Source organism: Grammomys surdaster, unplaced genomic scaffold (genome assembly GCF_004785775.1).
Source record: "Grammomys surdaster isolate TR1022 unplaced genomic scaffold, NIH_TR_1.0 371, whole genome shotgun sequence".
NCBI classification, from domain to species: domain Eukaryota; kingdom Metazoa; phylum Chordata; class Mammalia; order Rodentia; family Muridae; genus Grammomys; species Grammomys surdaster.
In genome coordinates this window covers 1492293-1504829 of record NW_021604790.1, presented here as the reverse complement: position 1 = coordinate 1504829, position 12537 = coordinate 1492293, and the positions used below count along the sequence as shown (strand labels likewise).

Sequence of the window (12537 nt, the reverse complement as noted above, 5' to 3'; positions counted from 1 at the left end):
TACCCCTGGACCAAGAGACCTGTCACTATACAGCTCTGGCTGGAAGATCTACCTGCCTCAGCCTGTGTCACTAGAATGAGGTCCAAACGGGAGGCAGTGCTGAGCCTCACCCCTCCCTGCTTCTGAGGACGCCTGTTTATCCAGAAGCAGCTTGTGGGTAAATGTTCACTTTCTTCAAGGAGGCTGTCAAGCCATCAGAGAGGTACCAAGCTAAGGTTCAGGACTCACAACAGCACACCTGGCTCACCTCCCCAGTCTCTTTCCCATACAAACAGGCAGACACTTGTTTTTGTTTTTTTAATTTTTAATGACAAAAACAAAAATAAACCTAAAAGCGAAGCTTCTGGAAAAACCATTTGTTCTTTCCCGTCTTGTATCTAGAAAGGAAAAAGTAAACAAATGACACATAGGAAAAAAATAAACAGGAAAACAAATTCTTTGACAGGAAGCAGTAACTGTAGTCAACAAACACAGGACCCTCTTACCGCTCCTCAAACTTGACCTTGGCCTCCCGCCTGGCCTTGCGTTTCAAAGCTGGGTCCCTGAACACATCCTTGTTGACAACAGTCTTGTCCAAGGGGATATCAACAGAGTACCTGGGTTGACAGTGCAGAGGCAAGATTAGCTACGGACACCAGGAAGCCAGTTCCTCAAGAGACCTGGTATGGTCAGGATACAAGCCCTCAGCTCACAGCCAGAAATGCCCACAGAAGCTACGCTACACCTGCATGTAATTCCTTAGAAATTCTCGTTTTGTCCTCTAATTTCTGAAACTCCATTTAAGAGGTGAGATTCATCACACCAGACCTTACTTTCAATACAACAGCTGGCTATCTCCAGCTGGATTTTTCTTAGCTAGGTGTGGAACACACCTGTAACACCAGCACCCCAGAGACTGAGGTGATTTCTCAGACTAGCCTGAGCAAACTAGTAAGACGCTGAGTATGACAGCCCCAGCAACAAATCTCAAGGACACACGGTGAGATCTAGTTCAGGACTTTTTAATTCCCACAGTCTCTATTACACCTGGACCAAGAGAGCTCGTTCTAAAGACCTGTCACTATACAGCTCTAGCTGGAAGATCCACCTGCCTCAGCCTGTGAAATGCCCACCTTGTCTGTAAAGAAAATTTTGGGGAGGGGGAAGGAGGTGCTTAAAGAGATAGTAGTCAACAGTCAGCACCTAGAATCAATTCTCAGCACCAATGTGGTGGTCATACACATAGGCAAACATCTACATACACAAACCACCACCAAAACAAAAACCACAATCAACCAAGCAAAAAAGCCTGAGCAGTGGTTCTGAATCCCTTTAATCCCAGCACTCCACAGAGGCAGGTGGACTACTTAGTCCAAGCTAGCCCTGGCTAGCCTAGAACTTATGTGGAAAAAAACCTCCTAATTATGTATTTCTGTGCACACAAGTACAGGTTCCCCCTGGATCAGAAAAGGGTGCCTGATCTCCTGGAGACAAGAGTATAGGCAGCTTGGAGGCATTAACATTGTCAGGTTCTGGAAATTAAACTCAGCTGCTCCACAAAAATAAGTATCCTAATGACTAAGCTGTCTCTCTATCCTGGTTCAAAACAAAACAGTCTGGAGCCCTCTCATTCCACCCTTACAAGGGTTCAAGGGATTGAACTCTGGTCACCAACAGCAGGCCCTAAGCTGTCTCACAGTCCAAAGAAAATCATCTTGTGCCGGGTGGTGGTGGTGCACGCCTTTAATCCCAGCACTTGGGAGGCAGAGGCAGGCGGATTTCTGAGTTTGAGGCCAGCCTGGTCTTCAGAGTGAGTTCCAGGACAGCCAGGGCTATACAGAGAAACCCTGTAAACTCTGTCCCGAGGGGGAAAAAAAAAAAGACAGGAAGAAAATCATCTTGTACAAAGGTGAGAGAAAGCAGACAAGACTCTCTCCCTGTATACCCTCGAAGACAAATCCAGCAATCTACATATAATTAAAAAAAATTCAATAATAATCAAGCTGGAGAACAGAAAACAAAAGAAGGAACCTGAGACAGGATGCTCACACCTGAAACCCAGAACGCAGGATTCCAAATGTGAGGATAGCTTTGTGCTAAAAGACAAAAAATAGAAGATGGCAACCAAGGAGACAAAATGAACTACAGACTCTATCAAGTCTCCTACCCTGCCCCAACAGCATTGCAGTCAATCCCAAGGTCTTACAAATGCTGGGTAGTGCACTGCTACACAAGCTTAGCATCCTCAAGACCGAGGGAGGAGGATCCAGAGGCAGAGGGGAAAGGGGATCTGATGGCCTTGAACCACAGCTGCCTCCTCTCAGGGAGGATATGAGCGATTTCTGGATGGCTCACCTGGTCGGCATGAGGTGGTTGTAGTTATACACTTTCACAAAGGATTTGATCTTGGATCGCTTGGCGATTTTCTTCTTGCCCATGGCAGCTGTCACTTTTCGGGGATAGCGGTCAATCCCAGCCACCAGGGCATGGCTGTAAGGCCGGTCTGAGGTGCCATCATCAATGTTCTGAATGAGAAAAGAGGGAGTGGGGAATCACTGCTTTGGCCCCGTATTAGTAATACTGTGTTTATTAAATACACCCTCCATGCTACACATCTCTAGATCGTTGTAGAGGACACTCAGTCCTCTGAGTCAACAGGACTGTTAGAAGTCCATCAGAAGCTAACACTTAGAGTGATGCTAGGTGCCACCTAATACCTTCCTCCATGAAGCTAGCTAAGGTAGAGCTGAGATTACAAAGCTGGCGGCCTAATTTGTTTTAGATAAATGACAGGAGCAAGAAGCTGGGGAGGCCGGTGTCCTCAACAGCAAAGCCAGTGAGTGGCCTTGTGGCTAGGCCTACAAGAGTTAAAACTGGGCAAGCAGCAAGTAGCAAAAAGCTTAAATACACCCAGGGGATGCTATAGAAGTGGCAGTACTCTTCCATCCTACTCATAACTCTGACCTTAAGTAACTTAACACCTCTAAACCTTAAGTGTCTGAAATTATGTTACTTAGGACTTAGGTTTCTGCATTACACACCACAGCTGTAATATCTTTAATACACAGTGGCCACCATTAATACCCATTACGCATTCACCAGTACTTATTGCTAGGACAGATTTAAAATTCTGATCTGGCTCATCTTACACAGCAGCCGAAATCCCCACATGCAAGCAGTCACAAGAGCCCCGGAGGTCTGGTACCTTCACGATGACGGCTTTGCGTCCGGAGTAGCGTCCAGCCAGGACCAGCACCACCTTCCCGGGTTTCATGAACTTGCCCATTTCTGCAGAGGACAAAGACAAGGAGCCGCTCAGATGTTTGTTAAGCGGAAGGCCCCGGAGCCGACTTCTACATGCGAGCCCGGGCCGTAGGCCCGCGACTTTAGATCACTCGCTGCCGACTAGGCCACGCAGCCCGGAGGTTCTGCTCGAGGGATGCGACTCGCCGTGAAGCCACCAGAGGCTTAGAGTCCAAACGAGCTCGGCAACCCGACAGCGGAGTCGCGATGGCGGCGGATTTCAAGACCCTCTCCGAGCCCTACTCACCTACAGCAAGGAGCGGGCAACCCAGCAGAAAGGAAAGAAGGCCACTTCCGCTAACCTTTCACCTTACGGAGAGGTGGCTTCACTTCCTGTCCCGCCTCTCAGGCCCAGCCCTGCCGCGCGGTTGGTGGTCAAAGTTGCTGGCGGAAGGAGCTCGTCAGGGCGGGTCGGGCAGCGCGTTTGTTTGAAACAAACTTTATTAGCAGCAGGAGCAGCAGACAGGAACAGAGAGTTCCGGTTCCGGCGTGTGGAGGGAGGGGCAAGGAGGACGATGTCGCCTTCATTGTTGTAGTCTCCTGCTCTGCCGCTAGGAGGGGCACAGAGTCTGAAATTTACAGTTTTGGTTTGGAAAATAGAGCCAGGCTTTGTGGGGGTCAGAGTGGGGGCGGGATGCAGCACAAGCTTGTAATCCCAACATTTGAGGGGCTGAGACAGGAGTTCCAGGCCAACGTAAGTTACATAGACCCTGTCTTCAATAGGTAAATAGATTAAAACTTATTTTAACTCAAAATTTAAAATTATTATACATAGGAAACAAAATGACTTCGTGCACTGTTAGGTGAAAAATGGGGAAGCTCAGACATACATATTTTCATATATATGTATACATACGTATATAACTATATTTTAAAAATATGTATATATAAATATATGTATATTAAGATTTTTATTTTTCTGTATGAGTATTTTACCTTTTTGCCTGCATGTATGTATATGCATCAAGGTGAGTGCCTAGTATCTAAAGAGGCCAGAGGAAAAGTGTTGGATGCCCTGGAACTGGTGTAACAGATGATTGAGAGTCACTATGTGGGTGCTGGGACTTGAACCTGGGTTCTCTGCAGATCTTCTGCAAGAGCAGAAACTGCTCCAAGCACCATCTCTCCAGCCCCTATTTGTTATTACTTCAATATTTTTCTTTTCTTTTTTCTTTTTTTTTGGTTTTTCAAGACAGGGTTTCTCTGTGTAGTCCTGGCTGTCCTGGAACTCATTCTGTAGACCAGGCTGGCCTCGAACTCAGAAATCCGCCTGCCTCTGCCTCCCAAGTGCTGGGATTAAAGGCGTGTGCCACCACCACCCAGCTTCGATATTTTTCAATTCATTTTAAAGGATTGATTTTACGTGTATGTGCATGTTGACATGTGGGTATGTGTGAGAATATGGTGCCCACAGAGGCCACAGGCGTAGATCTCCTGGACTTAGGCTGTGGTGAACCATTAGCTGTGGTTACTAGGAAGAGAACTGGGCTTCTCTGAAGAGCAGTAAGTGCTCTCCACCTCTAAGCCACTTGGTAGCACTAACTAATTCCTGAGACAAGGTCTTACTCTGTAGCTAAAACTGGCTTGGAAGTCACATTATAGCCTAGGCTGGAATCCAGCTTTCAGGATCCTCCTGCCTCGGCCTTGTGAGTCCTACAACCACATCTGAATTATACTTACATTTCTATATCCAATAAAAATGGTTTCATATTTTTTTTAAACTGTATACCCCAAGCTGCACTTGAACTCATAGCAATCCTCCTGCCTCAGCCTCTTCCATCTGTGACTCCAGTCATGGGCCATCATGCCTGGCTACAATTAAAGTACTTTCTGAAGCAGGAGGAAGCATTTTCCAAGGTGATGAACAGACCAGGTTCCCTCACCTACCAATTCTAGAATCCATTTCACCAGGCTCTCTCCTACCTACCAGTTTTTTAAAACATTTTAAAACTTTTTTTTTTTTTTTGAGACAGGGTTTCTCTGTGTAGCCCGGGCTGTCCTGGAGCTCACTCTGTAGACCAGGCTGGCCTCCAACTCAGAAATCCACCTGCCTCTGCCTCCCAAGTGCTGGGATTAAAGGCGTGCGCCACCACTGCCCAGCCATTTTAAAACTTTTAAAAACAATTTTATGTGTGTGGTGTTTTGCCTAAATGTATGCCTGTGCACCTCATTCATGCCTGCATGTAGGCCAGAAAAGGGCATCAGATTCCCTGATACTGCAGTTACATATGGTTGGTAGCCACATGTGGGTGCTGGGAATTGAACCTAGGTATCTCTGGAAGCAGCCAGCGCTCTTAAGCACTGTGATGTCTCCCAGCCCTTACCCACCAGTTTTGAATGGACTCTTTATCAAAGAGCAGCCAACTCTGATGTTTGGCCTCTTCCACCTGCCTGGCTTGATGTCTGTCTGCACATCAAATTCCCTATACATCATGGCTTCCATGGTGCTCAGTGTGAGCCTCCTGAAAGCTGCCTCCTGACAAGTGTCACCCCAGGCCTGCTGCACTGGAGAACACCAAGTGTGAAGCACTAGAGCAAGCAAAAATGAAAGTAAAGGAGATGTCTTTGACACACTATTATGTAGCTCAACAAAAGGATCTGTGTCCAGAGTGGTGGCCCCTGACTAATCTCAACAGGAGGTGGTAAGAGGAGGGTCAGAGAGGTTCAAGGTCATCCTCAGCCACACAACCAGTTCAAGACCAGAATAGGCTATAGAAGACTACCTCAGAAACAAAAGAAGGCCTCCTGGTCGCACAGGCCTGCTATATACAGAGGCAGGAGGATCTCTGAGTTCAAGGCCAGCCTGGTCTACATAGGAGCTCTAGGACAACATAGAAAGACTCTGGCTTAAAAACACACAAAAAAAACAAAACCCAAGAAGCTGGAGTGCTACAGTTTAGAGCTCCCACTGCTCTTCCAGAAGATTTAGAACATGCCTTCTTGTTTTGTTTTTTTTGAGACAGGGTTTCTCTGTGTAGCCTTGGCTGTTCTAGAACTCACTCTGTAGACCAAGGGTGGCCTTGAACTCAGATCTGCCTGCCTCTGCCTCCTAAGTGCTGGGATTAAAGGCGTGTGCCACTATTGCCCAGTGGCAGTCCATTCTGAATGCTCTCAGTTCTAGGGTCCACTGAGCACAGAGAACTGTCCCACTCATGCTAGCATGCTTCGTCCACATCCCACAGCCTAGTGATTTGAGTTCAGTTCCTGAAACTTAGGTAATGATGGAAGAACTAACTCCACATATGCTTAGGAGCCATGGAACTCACACTCCCCGCCCTCACCATACACATGCAGATTTAAGTTAAAAGACACTACAGAGGTGTATCTGGGCCGTGCTACATGGTCATTCCAGTTCTCATCCACCCCACACTGACAGCCTCACGAGTGGACTTAAGGGTACCAATTTTCAGATCCAGCATGTATAATGCCATTCACTGCAGTGCCCAATGCTGTAGCCTGGGCAAGGTGAATGAAAATGACCAAGCCTCTTTGTAGGGAATTTGACCAGACAAAAACAACACATATACAAAACCTAGACTGCCACCCAATCCTGACCCAATCCTGGGCAGAGAGGAAGTGGACAGTTTCTAAATAAACACTGACCTAGATGACACGGGCAGAAAGGACTAGAGAGACTTAGAAAGTGGAGAGGAGCTAGAGGCTTTGCAGAGAAGCTACACAAAATACTCAAACTTTATTAGCAATCAGAGATAGATATCGTAATTCATGATATTTTACAATTATCTTTTTTCTCCTGGGGTTGGTGCTAAGGATTACCAGGCAAGCACTCTACCACTGAGCTGCATTCCAAGCCCAATCACTGTCGTGCTTTTTGGGAAACACTAAGTGTCAATGATTCATCTTAAGTGACACGTTGCTGAAACAAGGTAAAGTGCACATCACAGGATCAAACTACAGGTGGCAGTTTGGTTCACCCATCTTCAGTGAGACCTGGAGCAAGTGCCCGCTGCAAGCTGACCGATGAGGGAGTTACCTTCAGAGTCATGCTGGCCTTGCCACTGTGCACGCTGAAAGACACCAAACCTCCTGTCAGTCTCTAGGACAAGTGGTGCCAATGAGTCACACCCCAGGGTGCTGTGTGCTCTTGACTGACAAGGATTCTTCTGAAGACTGTCAGTCCTGATAGGCCCACAGAAGAAAGTGATGTCCCTGAAACAGTACAGGGCATCAGCTGTCATTCTTTATAACTAGAGGAGTGCTGACTGAATGTGAGGATTACTGCAGCAGGGAGACTTCCATTCTCATCTTACACTCATCTTAAAACTCCCTCAGAACAAAGGGGAATCAGAATTCATAGCTGCAGTTACGTTCTGGCCATAGGGCTCTCAAAGCTGCTCTGATCAAGGAAGACTGTTCCCAACCTCACTAGCAGGAGCCTCGAGTTCAGTGCCTTCTGGAACTCCCTCATACAGCAAGTGGCTGCCATGAAAAGAAGCATGGGCACAACCTGCATATTCTAAAAATCAGACATGGCACGGTGAGTTGGGCATTAGCTGTGTGGTAACTGGCTTTGTTACCACAGGCTCCAACAGTGGGCCGGGTACACTGTGGTGGGCTAAGGCCAGCTTCTTCTGTTTGCTTTTAACATCCTCAGCACTGGCTGTGCATGCTTTGCATGGACCATACCACTGAGCTAGACCTCTCTCTAGTCCTGATTCTGTTTATTTTTTAGGTTTTATTGTTACATTTACTTGTGTTTGGGCAGGGATTCACATGTGGCACAGTTCATGTGTGGAGGTAAGAGGACAGTTAGTGGGAGCTCTGCTCTCTCCTTGTGTCACTCAAACTTCAGGTGTGACAGCAAGCATCTTTACCTGGCGAAGCATCTCTCAGGCCCCAACACTATTTTTGATGGGAGTCTCTGGCACATCTTTCTAAAATGCTAAGAAAAAAACAGGCTTTGCCTCCATTAGCTGACCACCTGAAAAGGGTCTAAAAAACTATCTCTAACCCTTCCTCCAACTCCCTGGCTTTTAATCTACAATTCTAGGACATCTATTTCTTTAGAGAAAGGTGCGTGGGGACTAAGGCTAGGCATTCTCATCAAAAGGCATCTTTGATGTTCTTGAGTTGGCGCACGGCCAAGTCGACAGGAAGGCTGAATTTGAGGCTGCTGAGGCGACTGAGCAGGTTGAGGGCACTCTCAAAACCTGTGTGAGCCATGTAGCTCCAGGGCTGGTAATGGGGCTCGATGAGAGACCCTGACTTGCAGATGAGGTTCACCCAGGACACCAGGCGCTGCTCATTCAGTGCCATGCACACCAACGCCTTCAGTTCTGAGTCAGCGCTGCGCTTGAAAGGGTCATGCTCTGTCAGCACCAGGTGGATGGCTGTCAGAAGGCTCTGTTTGGGGGTCACAGCGGTATCACCCATTATAGGCAGAGCGAAGGACTGTGAGAGCTTCCGGGCTGGGGATTCCACATATGCACGGCCATTTTTGGCATGATAGTACTTTACAAAGAGCTCCCAGGGGTGCATGGTCTCAGGGGCTGAGGAGAAAGCTGGCAACAAACAAGCAATGGGGGCCATGACAAGGCTCATCCCAGAGGAGGAGGCATATAGTCCATGGGCCAGCAGGTCCCTCACAGCCATGGTCAGCTCCTTCCGCACAGCCATGGTCAGCTCATCCTTGCCTCCCAGAGACAGGTCCTGGAGGTTGGCCGAAGTGATGACATGGTCATGTGGCTGATGTCTCAAGGCAAGCTGCTTTACTCTGTCTACTGAGACTTCCAGTCTTTTCAATAAGGGGGAGTAGTCTCTGTCTGCCTGGCCCCTTTGCCACAAGGTTTGAGGGATCTGGCCTGTAGCACAGCCCAACTGGCTAACAGCAAAGATCTGCAGCACAGCTAGCGCTCGCCGCATCAGGTGCAGCCCTGTCTCCCGGGCTCTCTTGCTGTCTTCTGCCTTTGCTGCTTAGAAAACAGTGACTCATTAGAAAGAGGTCAAAATGACACAGGACATTCAACAAATCACAAGCTGTGGGCAACCCTTGCCTCTGAGTCACAGTACAAGTGTCTTATGAAGGCAAGGATGTAGCTGGACTGGCTTATTTTGTGGCTGACAATACTACCTATACTGAGATCCTGGGTAGCTCACCCAATTCTAATAAACACTTCAGCTGTTGTTTTTTTCAAACAGGATCTCGCTATCATGGCGATCCTCACCCCTCAGCTTCTCTGTTGCTGGGATTTCAGGCAGGCATGCCATGTCCAGATTGGCCTCAAACTATCTTCTGCCTCTTCCTGCCTCCATTTCTGAAGTGATAGGATTACAGCCTTCCCCCCCCCTCCCCCAGCTCATGATTAAACCCAGGGCTCTAGGAACCCATCTGCACTAGGCATACTAGCCACATCTCCTGGATCTGGTCGTTTCAAAATTATACCTAAGAGCTGTCCATCCATCCGTTACCATGATCTACATTAGAACTTTTTTTTTTTTCTTTTTTTTTGGTTTTTCGAGACAGGGTTTCTCTGTGTGGCCCTGGCTGTCCTGGAACTCACTCTGTAGACCAGGCTGGCCTCGAACTCAGAAATCCGCCTGTCTCTGCCTCCCAAGTTCTGGGATTAAAGGCGTGCGCCACCACCGCCCGGCCATTAGAATGTTTTTATCATCCCCAAAGACGTCCTGGACCATTATCATTTCCTCTTTCCCATTTCTTCCCAAGACCCAAGTAATCATTAATTTTAATCTTTGTGTGTATGTATGAGAGAGAGAACCTGAGTGTGAGTATGCGTGTGTATGTATGTGTGTGTGCGCGCACACACACACGCTCACACGAATGGTCATAAGGTCAGAGGACAACCAGAGGGAATTAGTTCTCTACTACCATGTAGGTCCTGAGGATCCAACTCACGTCCTCACGCTTGGCAGCAAGTACCCACACCTGCTGAGCGAATTTCACTATCCTTTCTTTTGCCAGACAGGCTTTGGATATGTAGTCCAGATTGGCCTTGAACTCTCAATCCTCCTGCCTTCAGCTTGCACTTTCTGCTTTTGTAGCCTGTTGTGTTCTAGGAGCCGTACTTACCTTTGCCGGGTCCTGGGGGCAGTGTGCTGCTGCCCACCCTGGTGGAGCCGACTCCTGCCTTCCCACTGGCTTTGCACTCACAGTGTCCACCTGTCTGTAAGGGACTTCCCACTTCATCTATCGTCAGAAGTTGCAAAAACAAAACATGTATTTATTCCCTTCATAGTAGATTTTCCCCCCTTCCCTTCTCCCTTTGCTCCAGCCCCGCTCACTCCGAGCCCCCAGTCGCTTATAAGAGGGCATCAGATCCCATTACAGATGGTTGTGAGCCACCAAGTGGTTGCTGGGATTTGAACTCATGACCTCTGGAAGAGCAGTCAGTGCTCTTAACCGCTGAGCCATCTCTCCACCCCTCATAGTAATTTTTTAAATGGAAAAGAATAGTTAATAGTGTCTACTATATGATAAGAATTTTACAAATTATTGCACAAAATTATTTATTGTGAGAGGTGCTTGGTGCATCATAGTTGGCTTAATAATATTTGCTAAGTAAATGAGGAGCGAGTCATCCTCAGTCAGAGTAAGCGAGGAGGAATCTGCTCAAGGCCACGAGGCCAGCAGTGGACCTGAGAGTCCTTCAGATCATGTTCTTTCCATCCCACTGTGGCACACATGAGAGGTCTCACTCCGTGGGCCAGCCTAGAACTCATACTATATAACAGGCTGACCTATAACTTAGGTCTGCCAGCCTCTGCCTCTCTCAATTCAAGGATTAAAGGCATGTACCACCATACCCACTTCAAGTCTCTTAAATACAGTGGGAACTGGCCTTAGACACAAGTCCTCAGTCCACACAGAACTGCCTTCTCTTCCTCCTCCCAGATGCTCTCTGACCTTGGATGAAGCTGATGAACATCTCAAGGTCCCGGATCTGGGTTTTCAGCTGCTCGACCAACTGCTCTTTCACCCGAGCTGGGTTGACAATCTGAGCCACTGCCGCGTCCACACGCTGACGAAGCTCCTCGGTGGACAGGGAACTGATGTCCTCGTTCAGATTCATGTCCAGCTTCTTTATTAACTCATCGATGATCACCTATCAAGACCACAGCAGTGAGTGTTCGCTTCACAGTTCTCAGGCAGCAGGCAAAGGAGGAGAATCTCAGCAAGGCTACTGTGCTCACAGTCAGTAAAACCCACACAGACCTCCAACTTCAGGAGAAACTGATGCAGGTACCAACTAAGACAGGGGCTCTGCTATATAACCCTAGTGACCTGAGTTAGATCTCAGAGCCCAGATAAAGGTCAAAGGAGAGAGTGTGTGCTGTGCACATGTGCACACACACTCATACAATAATTTAATAAGAAAGATTGTGGGGGGGGGGGAAACAGATTCGCTTCTCCTTCCAGAGTGACAGGAACCCTCAGCTCAGGGCTGGGGATGAAGCTGTTTGTATTGTGCTCGTCTAGCATGAATAAAAACCTGGGTACATGCTCTCTGGTACCATATAAACCAGGTGGGAAAATGAACACCTGTCATCTAAGCACTTGGCAGGAGGATCACAAGTTCAAGGTCATGCTTGACTGTATAACAAGAGGCCAACCTAGGCTATATGAGGCCTGTCTCAAAAACAAAACAAAACAAAACAACACCTAATTCCTTTTGGTCAGAAATGAAACCTCTCACGTACTTCGAATTTAACAGGCCAGTGAGTGCCAGGCGGTGGTGGCGCACACCTTTAATCCCAGAACTTGGGAGGCAGAGACAGGCGGATTTCTGAGTTCGAGGCCAGCCTGGTCTACAGAGTGAGTTCCAGGACAGCCAGGGCTACAAAGAGAAACCCTGTCTCGAAAAACCTAAAAGAAAAAAAAAAAAAAAAAAAAAGAATGTACTCTAGGACAGGATTATCTACGCTAGATCAAATGGCAGCGTTTCATTCTTTTTATGACTGAAGCATATTCTACTGGACACATTATCAGCCACTCATTGATTCATTGTTGACTATTGAGAACAAGTCTACAACGCAAAAATGCAGGTATCTTTTCAACATACACATTTCCTTTGCTTCAGTTATTCCCAGAGGAATTGCTAGATGGCTGTATGACATTGCTTTCGATTTTTTTCCCAGTACCAAATCTAGAGCATCATATATACTAGAAAAATGTTTCCTCACTGAATTACATATCTATATCTACATCTAATCTATATCTATATGTATATCCATCCATATATCAAATATATATATCAAATATATATCTCATATATATAT

General features: G+C 47.2%; 2 protein-coding genes across 2 annotated transcripts in view; both read right to left on the bottom strand.

Moving 5' to 3' along the window:
* Window positions 1-286: 286 nt before the first annotated feature.
* Rpl27 (ribosomal protein L27) lies at window positions 287-3578 on the bottom strand. Its single transcript, XM_028780567.1, has 5 exons — window positions 3530-3578; window positions 3185-3267; window positions 2335-2504; window positions 486-596; window positions 287-377 (listed from the first exon to the last, which is right to left on the bottom strand). Exons 2-5 carry the CDS (start codon window positions 3263-3265, stop codon window positions 329-331), a joined length of 411 nt encoding a protein of 136 aa, XP_028636400.1. The 5' UTR covers window positions 3266-3267; window positions 3530-3578; the 3' UTR covers window positions 287-328.
* Window positions 3579-6957: 3379 nt separating this feature from the next.
* Window positions 6958-12537, bottom strand: part of Rundc1 (RUN domain containing 1) — a 10633-nt gene continuing 5053 nt past the window's right edge. Inside the window, exons 3-5 of the mRNA XM_028780353.1 lie at window positions 11165-11363; window positions 10331-10447; window positions 6958-9212 (exon numbers count right to left, since the gene is read on the bottom strand). Coding sequence (XP_028636186.1) covers window positions 8347-9212; window positions 10331-10447; window positions 11165-11363 — 1182 coding nt within the window. The 3' untranslated portion in view covers window positions 6958-8346. The remainder of the gene's footprint in view (window positions 9213-10330; window positions 10448-11164; window positions 11364-12537) is intronic.

Bases quoted from the DNA above. Each gene is read 5' to 3' on its own strand.
- Rpl27 (XM_028780567.1), bottom strand. From the start codon at position 3,265: ATGGGCAAGTTCATGAAACCCGGGAAGGTGGTGCTGGTCCTGGCTGGA. The intron at 2,505-3,184 runs GTACCAGACCTC...TTTCTCATTCAG, and splicing joins GCAAAGCCGTCATCGTGAAG to AACATTGATGATGGCACCTC. The intron at 378-485 runs GTAAGAGGGTCC...TTTCCTTTCTAG, and splicing joins AAGGTCAAGTTTGAGGAGCG to ATACAAGACGGGAAAGAACA.